The sequence below is a fragment of the Trichoderma gamsii genome, assembly GCF_001481775.2.
Source record: "Trichoderma gamsii strain T6085 chromosome Unknown Scaffold_33.2, whole genome shotgun sequence".
Taxonomy (NCBI): Eukaryota; Fungi; Ascomycota; class Sordariomycetes; order Hypocreales; family Hypocreaceae; genus Trichoderma; species Trichoderma gamsii.
Genome location: NW_020171370.1, coordinates 235002 through 252920, shown reverse-complemented (window position 1 = coordinate 252920; position 17919 = coordinate 235002). Strand labels below are relative to the sequence as shown.

At 50.3% G+C, this 17919-nt stretch overlaps 5 protein-coding genes across 5 annotated transcripts; 4 read left to right on the top strand and 1 right to left on the bottom strand.

Annotated features, from left to right (window-relative positions):
* On the bottom strand, positions 1-1748 carry TGAM01_v208221 (hypothetical protein; the record flags this gene model as incomplete). The annotated part of the gene is made up of 3 exons (XM_024550282.1): positions 1-780; positions 856-966; positions 1026-1748. 3 exons carry the CDS (start codon positions 1746-1748, stop codon positions 1-3), a joined length of 1614 nt encoding a protein of 537 aa, XP_024404989.1.
* A 3394-nt stretch (positions 1749-5142) lies between these two features.
* Positions 5143-6369, top strand: TGAM01_v208220 (hypothetical protein; the record flags this gene model as incomplete). The annotated part of the gene is made up of 1 exon (XM_018809316.2): positions 5143-6369. One exon carries the CDS (start codon positions 5143-5145, stop codon positions 6367-6369), a length of 1227 nt encoding a protein of 408 aa, XP_018657480.2.
* A 3749-nt stretch (positions 6370-10118) lies between these two features.
* Positions 10119-10627, top strand: TGAM01_v208219 (hypothetical protein; the record flags this gene model as incomplete). The annotated part of the gene is made up of 2 exons (XM_018809315.1): positions 10119-10306; positions 10387-10627. The coding sequence occupies 2 exons, from the start codon at positions 10119-10121 to the stop codon at positions 10625-10627; spliced, it is 429 nt and encodes a 142-aa protein (XP_018657479.1).
* Positions 10628-12974: 2347 nt separating this feature from the next.
* TGAM01_v208218 (carbonate dehydratase) lies at positions 12975-13954 on the top strand (the record flags this gene model as incomplete). The annotated part of the gene is made up of 3 exons (XM_018809314.1): positions 12975-13428; positions 13529-13700; positions 13765-13954. The coding sequence occupies 3 exons, from the start codon at positions 12975-12977 to the stop codon at positions 13952-13954; spliced, it is 816 nt and encodes a 271-aa protein (XP_018657478.1).
* A 1656-nt stretch (positions 13955-15610) lies between these two features.
* On the top strand, positions 15611-17602 carry TGAM01_v208217 (hypothetical protein; the record flags this gene model as incomplete). Its single annotated transcript, XM_018809313.1, has 1 exon — positions 15611-17602. One exon carries the CDS (start codon positions 15611-15613, stop codon positions 17600-17602), a length of 1992 nt encoding a protein of 663 aa, XP_018657477.1.
* Between the last annotated feature and the right edge of the window lie 317 nt (positions 17603-17919).

The following is a 17919-nucleotide window of genomic DNA, read 5'->3' as shown; positions in this document are numbered from 1 at the left end:
CTATCCAAAGACAACCGATACCCCCATATCTTCGCTCACCCTCCTCCACAAATCTTTCTTTCGCTCGTCATCATGCATTATTTCTTCTTCGACATCTTCGCCATTGTCCGCTCGTCTCCAAACCTCCTCTACGATGCATCTCGCCCGCTCGATATTAGTCATTCCCTGTCGCTGCAAAACAGCTGCAAATGATTGCCGGGACATCTCTCGATCAACAGGATCAATCGCCTCGCAAGATGCCACAAAGAGGGGCCAGAGCAGAGCACCCATTGGGCCTTCGTTATTCACAGTTCCGATGCAATGGAGGAGGCTGATGTGCGTGTGGCGTTGTACAACGGCGTGCCGCCGAGAACGGCCGTAGATCGTTCGGTAAAGGTAGACGAATCCAGAGTGCCGATATGCCATGGCGCTGTTTACAATGCTTTGCATCCGATTGCTGGCCGCATTACCCTCATCGTTAGGAAGAGCCCAATTCTGTAGAGCAAGCTCAACTGCAGAAGCCGTAGTCGCGAATTCCGTTCGAAGTATTGCTATTTTCGAAGCGTCGCCTCGTAGCTCAGCCAAATGGAGCTCCTGTTTCATATCGCCCAGGGTCGACAGTCGGTGTATGATGGGCCATAGAGAAGTAGCCATTCCAAGTAGTGCATCAGCCCCTGTAGAGGCTGTAGCACCACGGCAGTCCACGGGAGGGAATGGTGCAAAGTTTCCGGTGTCTGGTGTGGGCAGAATTGGGGTAGAGCCAAAGGACAGTGCTGTGATAACGTCATAGAACCGGAAGGCCTGTATTATTAGAATGACACCGGTCAGCTAACACACAAAACTGATGAGTGCTCTCTAGGCTGCAAAAGAACTCACCCGTTCCAAGAAGACTCCAGTTGGATCAGACATCGCTTGGCTATTGTACATGATGGCTACAGCACCTCTCAAGTGCCCGTCAACGATATTGGAGCGGCCAGTTTGAACCAGCTGTAGTTTGTCAATATTAAACAAGTGCTGTGGAAAAACAGCGAGCGATGACAACTTACCACCTCGTAATAAACCAGCAGTATAATGGCCGCCAACATCTCATTTCTTGAATCGCACCCTTTCGCAATCATAGTAGACAGCCCACGGATGGCTTGGTTGTGAAAGTGGATGCTCTTCTCGTTGTTTCGTACGCCTCGGTGTTCCATATGAGCACTAGCCAGTGCAAAAACAGCGTTCAAAACAACTGGGCTCTTTTGGGATAATGGCAAGACAAGCTGCTGAAATGGGTTGCCCCCATCTTCGCGTAGGACAATGAGATGAGATAGCACATTGGCGAAGTGATCAATCAGGGCTCGTCTGTTCGTCTGCGGAGAGAATTCGGCAAAGGCGGGCATGACAAGTTCGACGGTTGGAAACGGAGGTACAGTTGATGTGGAGGCGACCATTGCGAGGGAAGAATCGTTTGAGGTAGAGTTGGAGGTCTCATCGTTGATGAGGGTGATATCTCGTTCGTCATCATCGTCGTTGTCGTCGTCGTCATCCTGCTCCTGCTCCTGCCGTACGGGGCCTTTAGCCGCGCCAAAATTCAGGCCGGCGATATCCAAGCAGCCATCGTTTTCTACTGTGTCGGGGGCCCATGTCGTGACTATCTCATCAGCAACATCTTCGCCATACTTGGTTGAAGAGGCTCGATGCTGTATACGGCTATCTGCGGTGAGATTGTTTCCCAGATACGTGTCGGAGCACCACAGAAGAGCATCTTCCCATTGCTCAAAAGACATTCGTTTCTGCGCGGCGCGGGATAGCGAATTGTTTTCCAGAACCACAGAGGAGAGTGCATTCACAGACGAGTCGTCGAAAGAATCCTGCCTCCGCCGTTGACGCGGCTTAATGGGCTCATATACACAGCTCTGCCCATGGTCTTGGCAGCGACTGCATATAGGTCTGATTTCATCGCATTTCTTCTTCTATTACGATGGTGTTAGAGGGAATCATGAGTAGTGGCCTGTGGTATGGTGAGATGTTACCTTCTCTTTGCTACAAGAGAAAAGGGAATATGCGCGTTAGCTGTCATGCTCCTGTCTACCGGCAGTAAACAGAGTCCAACTCACCAATAGTTGCATCCTTTAAACTCGATCACAGAGAAGATTAGTAAAATCTTCTTGCACCCATCGCTCACAGGGAACGGTGAATTCGGAGTTTAGCTTACCAGCTCTAGAACGGCGCTTCGGGACTTTTGGCGGAGCTAATCGAGTATACAGCAGCATGTCTTTGACAGCTTCGTTTGATGGTTTCCAAGATGCGGCGCTGAAAGTTGGCGTGGCAAAAGTCCTCAGTAGCCCATCACCTGCTCCTACAGAACTCAAAGTGTAGAAGCGCCCAGAATCGAAGGTTTAGATCGGCTGAAATTGGGCAGTTTCTGAGTATTGATTCAACTATGAAAAGAGCAAACGGAACTTGGCTGTTAGCTCAAACGGCACTGCCAACAAAGGAGTACCCGGCCGGTTTGCACGTGGTAATAGTTGGCAACCAGCGGCCTCGAGCGCGGATTTTGGCAGGCGGGAGGTGCCGAGAAAGGGGTTAAATGAGATTGTAGGCTGGACGTTTGGTTGATGAAACAGTTGAGCGGTCTGAGCGTATGGAGTAGATAAAGGGAAGAGGCTTCGGTGATGGGAAAAGGTCAGCAGATTTGAGGCCGGTCTTGACATGAAGGATTAGCCGTTTCTCCAGACCCTTCCACAGTGTCCCACTTTGTTCGCCTCGAAAAGCTACCTCAGGCTATCCGTGCGGTTCACCACATTCCGGGTTGCTCAACACGGCTTAAGCCAGGTCAAGGCACCACCAAGTCCTCGTTGGAGGCAAAAAGTGGAGGTAATACTAGCATGCGGGGTTGCCACAGGCAGGCCTGAAGATCGCTGTTTTAAACACAGTACGGATTCACATGGGGCGTAATCTAGGCTGCAAAAGGTGCTTCGTGGGTGATTTTCTGCTGTCTTGCATGAGACGCCAGCTAAAGAGTTTTTGACAAAGGGGCTATGGCTATGCTATGCAGCCCTATTGTCTTCCGTCAACCGAGGATTTCGAACCCAGCAGAGACGTCGATTGCTGGCAACACGATAGATTGCGGAGAGAAGTTGCAGAGAGAAGCGTATTGCATGACACGCAGGACGGCTTTCACGCTCTGTCTACTCCGCACCAGAAACGGAGCTTTGACCAGTTTTGGGATAACTGGCCACTGTGACGCCTTGGAGCCAGAAGGGGGCACGTCCCTGGTGTGCCTTGGAAATGCGAAAGTAGACGGAGTCAGTCATTCGGCCTTTTGCGCCGTGAGAGCGGGGAAGCGGGTTGGCTAGCGAGGGCGACGAGGGCTTTTCTTCTCCACGTTTTCGCGTCAAACTACCGAGGGCCTGGAGCAGTCCGCGATTTCGATGTAACTGAAAAGCACTGTACCTGCTGTGTCTGGAATAGAGACGGCAAGCTTCCGCAGAAGGGCATTGCTGCTGCTTCTGCCATGATTAGCTCGAAGCTTCTATCTCGTAAGAGGCACCGCAATACTGCAACATCACTTACTGGACCATGTCACGCAGGGACAGACTTTACGAATCCTATTGCAGGCCCTCCGCCCATGCCCATGCCCATATCCAAGACCATGCCATCGCGGCCGGCCGCGTGTTGTCTAGGAAGCATGTTGCGCCCGTACGATATCCTGGGTTCAACAGCGACGAGCCGAGTTTCGCTTGAGATCGCTTGAGAATCGCTTGAGAATCGCTTGAGAGTCGTCGGCCTACCTCTGTCTTTTGACATCGCGCAACGTGATGCCGAGGATCATGCCTTGGTTAGGGGTAGACTAACAGCGGCTGCTAGGAAGCACTTCGGCGCCTTCATCTTGGTCTGCGACGGATTCTGATCCATCGCTGCCACATGCCGAATCCCGGTCTAGCGTCTGCACATGGTAGCATGCGAATGTACTTCGGGCAAGGAGCCCGGCTCGTTGACTGTTCCTTCTGCGGTAGCTGGGTGAATTTGGCATCTGAGGTGTTGATCCTGGTGACATTGCAGCGGTAACTTTGCCGTGGCTCTGCTGCGAGCCTTTTCTGGTGACAGCTGTGGCTTTGCCGTGCACCATCCGTCGCAAACTGGAATCGGGATTAGGTAATATTCTGCACCGCTGCCTCAGGCTATCTGATAGCAATAGATGCCTGAAACCGCCAGCACCAGGCTCAACGTTGCCATGTAATCCGCATAATTCTTACGCACATACGACAGCACCACTTCTGGTTTTCGTTCGCCCTTGTGTTGTAGTGGAATTCCTGAGAGGCTTCCGCAGTATGGAATGCTGAGCTTAGCTGCAGCGCCCCAGCGTGCCGAGCCTGCTGTACCGACTTGCAGACATGTACGGGTCATGATGCTAATTTTGGCACATTCGCAGCGTCGTATCATTGGTTGCCTTGTGTAGAGTTTGTGCTGCATCCAACACCAGCAGCCAGTCAGGCGGGGTCGAGCACCTCCATTACAACGTCGAGATGGCCCATCACGCGAGAGCCACGGGCACCATCCGCTAGCAGCCAATGGCGACGGGGCGAGATGCATCCGCGAACGGGTGCGATGGAGCGCCGCTGCCACACTGCAGATCACAGCCTCAGTGCTGAGTCCTGCAATGGCACACCCTTCAGGGCATCCTCATGGCCGTTTTGGCACTTGAGCGCTGTCGACTGCTGGAATTAGCTGCCATCTCCACCGCCCGCTCGCGTGTTTGGCCCGCCTGCAAGGGATCTTCGATCTCCAGGCGCTTATTTCGTCTGATTCCAGCTTACAGCCTCGATATTCAGCCTCGTTGGTCGCGGCAGCAGAGACGGGCATCATGGCTTTTTCATTTAATCGCGGCCCCCTCGTTGCTTTTCGAGTGGACCAAGCGCAGCGCACAGCTATATCTATAGAACTGGCGGGCATAACTAGCAGCATTAAAGACGAAGGGAAACCTTGTGCTCTCGATCACAGCTATCAAAAAGCTCTTCTTCTGTTTGAACAATTCTCACCTCACTTACACCTGCGCTTCCACTTATACCTTCCACTTATAATCGACCACTCTTCTCAACCCGAATGAGCAACGAAATCTCATTTCAGCTCCCTACACTGGCCAGCTCCAGGTAGTCGTTACGGCTACCACTCGTCACGATGCTTGCTTCTGCGCCAATCTTGCACAGCGTATTGCTGCTTGGGGCCCTCTTTGGCACAGTCGTGGGCGCTTTGGACTTTGGACGATATGACGAAGCCCATCGTGTGACGAAATCAGTTGAATCTACGCAGCCAGTCGCGGCGACAATAACGACGGCTATTACTACAGCCACATTTACAACAGTAACCGTCAGCGCCAGGAATTCCGATATTCCAACTCGTCTTGGCAGGTTGAGGGGTCGAGTGAATGGCGATGATGCCAACCAAGGAGCCGACACCGGCACTTCCACCACCTCCACCCCGGAAACTGCGTCCTCAGCAGCTGAGACGGATAACAGTGGCAGCGACAGCCAGGACAGCCTTTCTTCGACACAACTGGGCGGCATAATCGGAGGAGCTGCTGCGTTTCTGGCATTGGTGGTTGCTGTGGCCTGTGTCCTGATCCGGCACATTGACAGGCTGGCTGACCAGATAGCTAAGATACCAAGGTCGTCCAAGTCTACCAGCACAAGGAAATTAAGAAGCAAGCCAACCAGCGTGTCGTCATCAGACACTGATAGCAGGGATTCGCGAGAGGGTTCTGCCATCGAGTTAATGCAGCGCTCATCGTTGCGGCGCTCACAAGCTCGTCGGAAACCCAAATCCACAGCTCGCCGTAACAACCAGCGTCGCAACGGCCTGTACATTGCTGCGGCCGGCAATCCCCAGAGCGAACGAGCCCCCGAGAGACAAGATCGTTCAACTGACATACCCCTCCAAACATTGTCTCGGCCTGTCATCAATCGCCGCCCTGTCCCGGTTCCAAATCCAGCGCGTACTGCAATTGTATCGCCTGCACCAGTTAATGCTATTTCCCCGAGGCTACTGAGCTCGCCCTCACCAGTTAGCGCCATATCCTCAGAACTTGAAGCGTGCTCGCTTGCACAAGAATTAGCTGGAATAGCATCAGCAGAAAGCCTGGCAGCAGACTCACTCATACACTATGCGCGAGATGTTCCCCCAAGCGATCTCCCGTGGTTTGCTGTTAGGCCGCCTCTTAAAGACCAATGGATGAAGAGCGTGTTGCTGTTAAGGCAGTCGGAGAATGCCTCTCCTGAGCACTTTAGCCTCGATGATGGCGACGAGGAATGGCATGGATTCTACGGGGCCAGGGGATATATGGCGGGACGAACTGGACTTGGTATAACCTATCCACGGAACGGTCACACCAGGGAGGGGAGCAATTGACGTTTATGATACCACTAGCATTTTCAACTTTTTTTCCCTAAAACATACCCAGCATATGAACTTTGAGGTAACAGAGGAGGAACTCAACGGAGGGGTTCGAGCGTTTGTTTTAAAACTGCATTGGGTTTGGATACGGCGTTATTCTTTATGAGACAGCGAGGCACATATTGAATTCATACTAGCTAGGTGCTTGCATATATGATACACGGCAGGGGTAGTGGAACAGCATTGACATTTGCATAAAATAGAGCATATAGAATGTAATGAATAATCTTAATGTTATACTACCATAATTCTCTCACATTTACCAATCCCATGATATATGTTGAATATATGTTGAGGATGAGTGAAAAGATGGGAGAGGATGGCTGCGGGGCATAGAGTGCTGGCTTCCTAATCTGGAATAAGTCTGCCGACACACATGAAATAGGCCGTGTGGCTCAATGGCAGAGCGTCTGACTACGATTTGGTATATCAGGAGGTTGCAGGTTCGACCCCTGTCTCGGTCAATTCTTTTTTTTTATATTTTTATAATACACCAAGCTGTGTATTCAAATTTCTTTTTGTTCTGTTCTTTCCTTTTGTTTGTGTCTATAATGCTTGATTGAAGATGTATGGCGTGAGATACAAGGCGCTCTGCATTTTCTTCCACGCCAAGTGCTACAGCTGCCTCCCTCAAGCGGTTGATAATGGTAGTAAAGTGTACATTACCCTGGAGAAGAAGAAATAGCATGAATTTGCGTAAGGTAATAGAAAACAAGTACTAAGCACTACAGCAACTAACAGCTCTTGCATAGAGCAGATTAACCTTGCGAGGGAGTGTCTAACATAAAGAGCCAGCAGGTGGCTATCATGGCATATTATAATCATACTAGGTTTATAATTTAGGTAGCAGAAGTCGAAATTGAAGGCAGCCGAGTATACACCAGGTCCCTATTACACAACACTGCCGCGTAAACATGCAGTCTCGGCTAATTCAGTGATTAGTTCGACCTATGCTCGGCCTATTAGCGCTGCAGCTTGCCAAGCGAGACTGCATTTATCCTGCGAGTTCTTTTCTAGGGAATAAGAATTATAACAGAGGACATGCATATGGTCTTCTCATAGTGGCAAAACCACCGAATAGAGAAGCGCAATGCTTGGGATCGAGCTCTTGAGATGAATACCGACGGCCGTCTTCCATCAACCAGGCCGTGTGGCTCAATGGCAGAGCGTCTGACTACGATTTAGTACATCAGGAGGTTGCAGGTTCGACCCCTGTCTCGGTCAAGCACATAAGTTTTTGCCTATTCCACAATCGGACGGGTAGCTAGAGAATGTTTGCCTTAGTGAACATTAGCAATGATGTCTGCTTTTTTGCTTTTTCCCTTTTTCACACCTTTTTACGTTATTACTATTTCTCGATGAAGAGGAGTTTCTTTTTCTTTTTCGCCAATCACCAACAACTGGAGTTACTGGGTCCCAGCGATCGATGGGCGTGATGATTGCCCGATTCGGTTCGGATACAGCCGAAGGCCAGAACGTGCTTCTGGATCCGAGTTCCACCCTAAGATGCGACTTGGAACCTAGAGAACCAACAGCTGGTCCGACCATGAAGTAGAAGTGCTTGGGTTATACAACGGAGTTTCAATCTGCTGTTCAAGGCAAGCGCTGCGTATACTAGTAGTAGTAATGTGGAAGCTGTATACTTGCATGTGTGTATCCTGAGCCAAAAACTCGGGCTTACTGGGTGTACGTTCCTCGAATACCACCTAGAGTGACCTAGGCTGCCAAGTGTGCCGCCCACTCTACAGCTGCCGTCTTGTACATATTTCCCTGAAATTGAGCAAGTGCTAGAGATCTTTGTAATACTAAGCCAGAGCCTTAGTGCTGTCAAATAACACAAAAAACAAAGGTATGTAATGAAGTAATGTCTCTGTTCTTTAGTGAAATGACTCTGCTATCCTCATGGTTCGTCCGCGTCCATTAGATAGCCTGAGCGTGCAGACAAGATGGCTAACAAGTCAGAAAAAGTGAGTTCCGAAAAGATACAAGAAATTATTGACCTTTTCCGCAAGAGCTGCCACGTGGATATGTGCTGTTATAAGAGTTACATTATGCTTGGCACTCACAGGCGTGGTTGCATGTACCCATCCCCTGGTTGGCTTGGCAAGGAACTTTTTGCTTCTCTACCTCTTCTATTCTTCACGTCTGTCTATTCCCTTTCCGCCATGGACGTGATTCTTCAGCTCAAATGCACCTAACCGTGGACATCATCTCGGGCTCCATCCGACAAAATTGCGCTCGATACCCCAGCACATGGCATCGTCCAATCGAGGCGCCTGTCAAACCGGCCATAGCGGGTATTACAGCGCTGTTAGCGTCCCAGTACCTGCAGCTTGGGCTCCCGCTAGAGGCCGCTAGAGCAGAGGCTTTCGTGCTGATTTCTTCATCAGGCCACGCCAATTGATGACGGCATGAGGCCGACCTGAGCTTGCATCTTGGCATCTGGACTTTGGCCTCTGATCCCTTGTCCTGGAGACATTCCGGTGATGCTGCTAATGGCTGGGGACTTGTGCTCGTATCGGCTGGAGTTGTTACCTAAGGGTGAGTGTTTTTTTCATTTCACCCAATCTTCGATCAAGTACACCTTCTTGCTACCAAGATATTGGCTCTTGCATCCGAACATCTGGACCATAGCGGTGCTTACTTTTCGTGCGGACTGAAGTAGAAACAAAAGGATTGGAAATGTTTTGTTTGTTTGCAGAGATTTAGCAGACGCTAATAACTTGCGGGATTAGGGTCTCGTAGGATCTGACGCTGCGGCTGAGACAAACAGTCTTATATCCGCCGGGGAAATACGATTCCTCCCTTGGTCTGGTTAAAGCAGTTCTGGCCAAAGCCTGCCATATGTGTTCGAACGAGCGTGGGCACCGGTGGATAAAATCAGGAGTTTGCGCCTCTCGGCGGGAATTTTTTCCTCCAACTGGTTGAGCTTAAGAGCTACCATGGCTCTGTCGTGCCAACGGATCGTACGGATAGCAGACTGGAGCCATCTACTGATGTTGACGGGATTTTGCAGCTGTATCGCCACTATAGAGTGCGTACTAATGCCAATATTAGCCAGGGTTGCTTTCTTGGTATGCAGGGGACCGAGAACCTGGTCCATCCATCAACAAATGCACCCTCTTCTACTTCTCCCAACACGGCCACTGAAGGATCTCTATCTTTCTAACCTGTATGTACTTTCTCGTGCTCCAACTGAGAGCAGTAAGCTCAATTGAGTTACATCAGACTCCAGAAATGGATTATGTGACAATCTTCAGCCCCAGATTATTCCCGCCTCATGGGGGATGGAGAGGCCCCGATAGGTGGAGAGCTATTAGCCACGAGGCTTTTAAGAGCTGGCCAACGTCGGGAACCTCTGCTAGTTTCCGGGATGGAGCTGAAATGACAGGGAAGCCATGCTTTTGAATGCGGCTGGTAGCGCCGATGAAGGCCTGTAACAATGGAATACGCTGCTCTAGTTCATTGGGAATCCCCAAAGCGGCTATCTGTCGGTCCAATGCGAATTCGGCCCCGAGCCGAATCTCTCTTCCATACGGCCAGCAGCCCCCGTTTGCTATATAGTAGCTGTGTGGCGCTCTCCTGCCTTTGTTTTGTCCCTTTCTCTGTATTCCTGCGTTGGCCAATCATCATCCACCTCAACGGATCGCAACTCAAGTCTCTCGACCATTTTATATAAACGACTCTCGTCCAATATCGCAAATATGAAGGCTTCTATTGTTCTGTCTTTTGCTGCTGCCGCCATGGCTAGCGTTATCGAGCGTACCAACGGTTGTAATGCCGATAACTGCGCTCGTGCCGTCACTGGCACTCGCGACGGTCTGCCCCCTATTTCTTCTCGCAAGGCCGATTGCTCCAGCTTTATGCGAGCTACTGTCACTCCAAAGGCTACGTACGTATTCACTCATAGCCGCGAGTTATACGTGCTATGTGATAGAAGTATGACTTCACTGTTGCTAACTAATTGTAAAGAACCACCACCATCACCATTACTGTTCACCCCGATATTACTCCCAAGCCCAAGAACGATATCAACTACGCTGCCGCCACCGTCCATCCCACGGCTGTCCCAGCCTATGCCTCTTCTTGCGACGGTGCTAAGCGATACTCCTCTGTTTGCTCTTGCTGGGGCATCACTGCCACCACCGTCACCGCTCACACGCCTACAAAGACTGAGATTGTCACCGTTACCCAGAACTACTGTGAGCTGTAGGTGGTGGACAGAAAGAAGCAATGGGCAGAGAAGGCTTTTTAAAAAACGGGGCTTTCGATAAAGTGGGAAGATTCGGCACTTATAGAGGCCGGTAATTGAATGCCAGCTATGTGCTTGAGCCTAGCTGCCAATGTTATGACGAACATGATATAGAACATGAAAGGATGCAAAAAGTCATGTATACTTACATAGCTTTCCATAGCGAGTTATCGAATGTCAAGACTCTATTGACATGCTGCTGCTGCCTCTGAGTGTCACCAAAAGCGCTGAGTCTATATGGTAACTCTGGAGTTTACGACATTGAGCTTACACGCATGCTGAGATAACTCGCATCCATCGATGGAATTTCTTCTAGTTGCTGATGAGATCCTTCTGTTTATTGTTGAAATGCGGTGATTTGTGGATGAATTTGCTTTTTCATGAATGAGATCTGCTTTTTCATTAAGGTGATATATTGTTCGTCGACGAAATCTGCTTTCTGTAGATGCCATATACAATAAAAGTTATTTAATAAGCCTTGATAACACTAAACGTCGAGGCATTGACACCCATTTCGAGAAGTTTACTGAAAGTAATCGCCCTATAAGCTATGTGTACTAGCAGGAAAAATCCCAGCGGTTCACATACTGCCACGAACTCTCACTAGTTGTACAGTAATATGATACTCTAAGCAACCCCCTACATACTTTCTCGTGGGCTTGTATCTTAGCGTCTAATTCGTATAGGCAGAGTAGAGTGTTGGACATTTTTGAGATCATTGCTATTCAAGAATTATCAAGAAAAGGAAACTCCGCAGGGCATTAAATCGCCATACAGCAGTTCCTCCAATAGCCGAAACTAGTGATTGAGCAACACTCTGCGTCTGCTTACACGTACATATGCTCCGAAGTACATTTCTGCCCTGTTCAGATGAGCCAGATTAAACTTAGTAAATGATATCGAATTGTGTTGTGTCATTTTGGCACTTGAAGTTTTACTGAGATTCTCTCATTTCCCCGTGAAAATGCTATTCATTTGTTAGGAATAGCTCGAAGAGCATTCTATACCAACTCTATAGAAACTGGCGATTAGCTTGGCGCCTCTCCGCAAGTGCCCAGTAATTCTAGACCTCTTTTTGTTCCTCCTTTATCTCTCTACGTTTTACCCCACGTAGCGCTCAATCTGACACTCCATATCTAACAAGTGATATTATTCGCTTGTTGTAGTGGATCTACTAGCCGTTATATGCCAAGGTTTGAGAAGCATGCCTACAAATTTGAAGAATGCTTGGCACAAAGCATAATGCGACGCAGTCACTGAACCCTTGTTATTGGTATTTCCTGCTGTAGATTGAAAGATTAATATATGTACTCATTAATCCAAATGTTGCCAGCAATTAAGATAGTACTTGTAAACTGGAATTATCTGTCGTCGGCACCCAGGAACTCAATTATAAGCCCGCGGACCTACAACTACCGCCGCCCCGGATTTACAAGACCGTTTTCTGGGCGTCGAGTCACGGCAATCAACCTGACACGCAAATTGTTTTGAAGCCGACCGTTTGTAAGGGTCTTTTCCATAATGGCGGTTAAGCTTAATACCCATGCACACCTTATCGGAGAACCTGAGACGTGTTATGCGCTCCCCAGAAAAGAGAGAGAGACAAGAAACTTCAATTTTAAAGTGTAAGGCATAACAGGACTTGCTCTATGGAAATCGAGCGAGCTCAATAATACAAAGGTGTCGACTTTCTAGTGAAGCTCCACCATAACGGACGAGCTGGCTACTCCATTTGAAGGTTAACCCGGGCCTCCCGAATGCCTACGATGTCCAATATTGGAGCCAACAGTGAGCTGAACGGCACAGATAGCCGATTCGTCTGTTGCGATGTAAACGGCAAATTGATGATTGCCAAATCTTAGCTGACTGCCTTGATTTAATCAAGTGGGACTTTTATGGCTTGTTACCAATTCGATCCATGGTAAGCATGGCTAGCAGCACGCTATAAGTGTAAGTCGCGCCAGAAAACCAGTGGAAAACTGAACTTTTCGTTTCCCTGGGCACGGTATTCGCCTGAGACGCCCGTGAGAAGGAGGCCTATTCTGGGGGTTAAGCTTCGAGATGAGACATACGAAGAATTGTAAGTGCCGAGGATGACAACACCGGGGGAGGCTGAGGGAATGCCCGGGGGTTGAATGAGGGTCGCATCCGAGATTGTAAGAGTTTTATAAGCTCATCCCCTATTCTTGGCGGAGCTACATCTAGAGGCCTCAACCCGCTCATTTTGCTGATTTCGACGGCAGCTGGTCTCTTCAAAAACTGTTCATCCCAAACTCGAATATTTGTCTTTCATTATAATACGCAGAAGATGACTCGGTTTACTCAGTTCACAGTTACTGCCCTGGCGCTGGTCGCCCCGGCATTTGCTTCCTGTGACTACGGAACCCATCTCTACCCCCGAGAGCACACCGTGCCCGTCAGCACTTTTGGTTACAACGATCTCATCGGACCTCTGAATTGGTACAGCCTCAACAAGACGGCCAACGAGCTCTGTGCCACCGGCCAGCACCAGTCCCCCATTGTGCTGGACTCGTCCATCGCCACGGCCCATGGCGACTCCATCTCTTTCACCGTGGACTCGTACCCCTTTGGAGCCGAGTTTGAGAATCTGGGCAGCACGGTTGAGGTGCCCGTCAACGGAACGCTCAAGGCCGGCGGCAAAGACTACAAGCTTGCGCAGTTTCACTTTCATACTCCTAGCGAGCACCGAATCGACTCTGAGTACCATCCTATGGAAATACACTTTGTGTTTTCTACCCCTGGTGAGTTAATAAGATGCACTTTGTGATGCATTCATGCGACCCCCTTCTAGGTCTTATGCCAAGATCTTGGGCTAATGACATTTTCCATGCGTGTGAATAGACAAGTCTACTGCTGTTGTATCTTTCCTGGTCGATCTCGGCGTGCCCAACCTCCTGTTGTCCTCAGTCTTTCAGAACATCAATGAGATTGCCACTCCTGGTGAAACCACCCTGACTGGGCCTCTCTTGTTTGCTGCACTGGAGAACCATCTCAAGTCCAACGCCATCTTCACGTGAGTCGAAAGCCTGGGAAGTAGAAACTTGCAAAACTTGAAGCTGACTTTTGAATGGAAATAGCTACTCTGGCTCACTGACCACTCCTCCGTGCACTGAGGGTGTTGATTGGTACATCAGCGCCCAGCCTCTGCAGATTGACACGGCTACCTATGGCAAAGTCAAGGACGTGATCAAGTTCAACGCTCGGTATACTCAGAATAAGCTTGGTGGCGTGAATCTGCTGCAGAACATTGCCAACGAGCTTAAATAAGCTGTTGAGTCGATGAGTTGCGTGTATTAGTAGTCATAAATTTGTGTATTTAAATATATTGTATATGAGCGGGTTAGGTGAATACGTGTCTTGTTCTATTTTGGGGTATGAAAATGAAAATGAAAGGTGTAAAATATTGGTAATAGATAAAGTTGGTTAACAAGTTATAATTCTCTAACCGGGGTTGATAGCTCCCGTGAAGCTTTACACTACTGCGAGTTGTGGCGCTGGTGTCTCAAGTGTCAGTAATATGCAGGGACTTGTTGAAGATGTCTTGGCTCAAATTAAAGTTTCACTATACAAAATGCTACTATCATTTCTATCTGTTATAAGACGCAGAGGGATAGCAGTATTTGTACCAAGGAATTGTCGTGTGACTACTCCACCCTTTACTAGAATGACAGGCGGGAGGCGCCGCGAAGATTCATCTTAGCCGAGCTGAGTTGTCAATGTTTTGGGACTCATAGGTACTGCTGCCGGTACCATTGAACTCATAGAGCTGTCACTATGATTTGAGGTCCACGGGCACATGAGTTTTGGCTGCCTTATGTAAGATGGAGAGAATAGCCTGATCGATTTGGCGGTGAGAGGGGAGCACACGCGTTGGCACTTTTTTCCCGCTTTTGCCACTACAAGCAGTAGCAGAGTGTTTACCATTTATGAAATCTGCTTGCATTGAATTAGGTAGTTGCTACAGTTCTTCTTACCCCTTGTGGATCAACAGCTTCTTGTACAGAGCACCGGATGAGTCTGCCGCCGAAATCCCCAGGTTAACCGCTCTTGGCCCTTCAAACTGACGCTGCCGTTGTCGCAGTAAACAAAAAACTCGTTGCTTCTGCCACCTACCAACTGCCAACCGTCCGTTTCACGGCCCCCTGGCTGGCTTGGCTGGCAAGACTGGAACTGTGGATCGATGACAGGGGAAAGGAACCGCTAAATTGTGTGTGTGCATGTAACATCCACGTAAGGCATCCATCAGATCGCTTCAGGCTGCAAAGCACATGATGTTGATGTTGATGTTGATCGTCTACTGGTGTTGATGTTGACGAGAAAAGACTCAATTGGCGCGTAGGAAAGTAGCTGCACTCGAATACTCTGTGCTTCTTCTCTTCCTCATCCATGCATAATAAGCAGCTGCATCAATCAATCGTTCAATCGCTCAGTCAATTGACAGAAAAAGCGCCGCTCTTGGGCGTCTACAGGCTCCAGGGGCTGCTCGCTAGTGGCGCGTCCGCCAATCAAGCCCCGCGATATGGCGGCCCGCCCGGCATTGGCAGGGCAACCGCCGTCAACAAACATCCTAACTAGGCCGCTGCAGGAGGTTGGGCCAACCAAGCGAAGCCACATCTGCACGCACTGCAGCGCTCTCCATATTTGACTATCACATCTCACCTCCGCTGGGAATCTCTGATCCTCCCTGTGGCATTTCCCCTGTGGTATTTTTCCTTCCTCCTCCTTCTGCTTGCAGCCTTTGTCAAGATTATATCATACATTCACTTGTACTGTACATCCCACCGTTTGTTATTCCCATCCAGCGTTGTGGGCGTCCGTTTTGTTGGGTTAAGCGAATTCAATCACACCTACATAATCAACCAACCAGCCTCTGAGCGCGAATCTCGGCTCGCTCTCTTTTAAGCTTTCATCACTTGACCCCTCATGCCCCGGCAGTCGAGGGCACAGGGCCCAGACTTTGACATCCACAACGACCCAGCCTGCAGTGGCCCTAGCATGGAAGACGAATACCGCTACGAAGACGTAGACGAGAGTGTCCTGCACACCTACGACGACAACGACGAGGAGGGCGACATGTCCCACGTCGACGGCGGCGACAACAGCTCGCACCACGAGAACGACAACGAGGACGACGTCTTCAGCGACAACAGCCCGCGCAGCTCCATGGGCTCCGTGTCCGAGGACGCGCCGCGCAAGAACGACGCCAGATCGCTGCGCTCCGACATCCCGCAGTACGAGGCTGAGGCCGACTTTGTGCCCGCTGCCAAGGGGGCTCCGCGACCGTCGGCCTTCCGGTCTGCCTCGGCCGTCAAAGCCGTGGGAATGAACTCGCCGGCGCCGTCTGTCTCGGGCCAGCCTCGCTCCGGCCGTCGCAGCGCCTTGCCCACCGTCTCGCGCATTGGCTCGCCGGGCGTCAGCCAGCCGCCGCAGTACTCGCCCAAGAAGACCCCGCCGCGCTTCAAGAAGAACGACCCGCCGCTGGTGCTCCTGCACGTCACTTTGCTGCCGCTGCGATGGCCGTGGGGCGAAGTCCTGGACGAGGCCAAGACCAGCGAGCTGAGCGAGGGCGTCAAGACGCTGCGGGAGGCCTGGCGAGAGCTGCAGGACACCATCGGCGACACCATCCAAGACCGTGGCGTCCTCCTGCCCCATCCCCAAAACGACTTTGAGGTCATGGAAGAGCGCCTTCTGGAGGCTCTGGAGCTTCCCTTCAAGCGACGAGCACGCATCCTGGAATGCGGCCATTATCTAGGCCCTTCCAACGAGATGCCCTTTGCTGATGAACACGACAGCGATGAGGACGATGCTTTTGATGAGGACGGAGAGATGCTGCCCAGCAATGACAAGAAGCCAACACACTGGTGCACCACCTGTTCTGGTGAGATTCCTGTAGACGCCCTCGGAGCTGGCAAGATTTATCGCGTCAAAGTCTACGCTAGCAACGGCTTGATGAGGGCTGGTGCGTGGGAGGCTTGCTGGAAAGAGATGGAGCGGGTCGACATTGAGTTGGAGCCCATGATGGACGCCAAGCTTCAGGACGAGCTCGTTCACATTGCCGCACGCCAGGACAGAGTCATTCACTCAAAGAGCCGAGCAGGCCGACGACCGATCTCATCCCGCATTCAGGATGTTGAGGACGAACGGGAGGACGAGTTCGAGGACCATGTTAATGAGACAATGAATGAGGGCGACGAGTCCTTCATGGACGAAAAGACACATCGCCGACAGACTTCATATGACACGAATTCCTCTGGCAAATACCGCCAGCATTCGGCCAAGAATTCCATGGGTGGTCGGTCATCGACGGGATTCGTGCCCCAAGATGAATCTTCTGGCAAGCAACAACGACGCTTCAAGGCGGGAAGCTTTCCCGACATGGTCGTCAACGCCTTCAAGACACTGCTGGATGACAAGAGAAACCTTGCTATCCTCCTCCTGGGCGCCCTAACCGTGGTAGTTGCGCTTCGTGGTGGCATTAGCAATCCACTTGACGACGTTGTTTCCTTCCAGCCAGTCGTTACCGACTTTGAGGCGCCGACTGCAGTCCTTAGAGACGGCGAAGGAGAGGGAATAGAGTTGGAGGGAGAAGCTGAAGATGGAACCTCGCCCGTGGATGATATCCTATTCGCGTCCCAGGCCGACGCTGACGGAGAGAACCCTTGCCCTGCCGTGGAGCCACAGACCGTTGAGAAGTGGATGACTGCTACGGTGACCGAGATGTCCACTGTGGCACGTACCGACATGCCCTCTGTAGACTCAGACTTTTCTGACGACGACGAAGAGGCTATTGTGGACAAGATGCTTGCTGGAGACACGCTCACTCTGGGTGAGAACTATGTTGAGGACGAGGAGGATATGCATGGCCAACAACACTCGAGCTGGAATTGGGGATCTCCGTTCAAGCTCTTTGGGTAATTTACTTTCTTCTTCTTCTGCTTCTATTTACTCCCTTTCTCTTTCTCACCTCTCTGTTTCTCTCTCTGCTATTTTGACCAGCGAATGATGAAGAATACCAATGATGCAAGTATGTAAGCAACGAGCTGGAAAGATGGAAATATGCCGCGACGAATATGATTATGTTTACTTTGGGAAGTGGAAAATCCTGTAGTTAGCTGGGGAGAGATGCGTACTTATAATAAGACTGGAACGTCGGATGATTGTTGTACAATGGAAGTTTTGGATATTGCTTTCGCATTTGGATGCTAATTGGTGGTTGATTTGTTTGCGCGAAG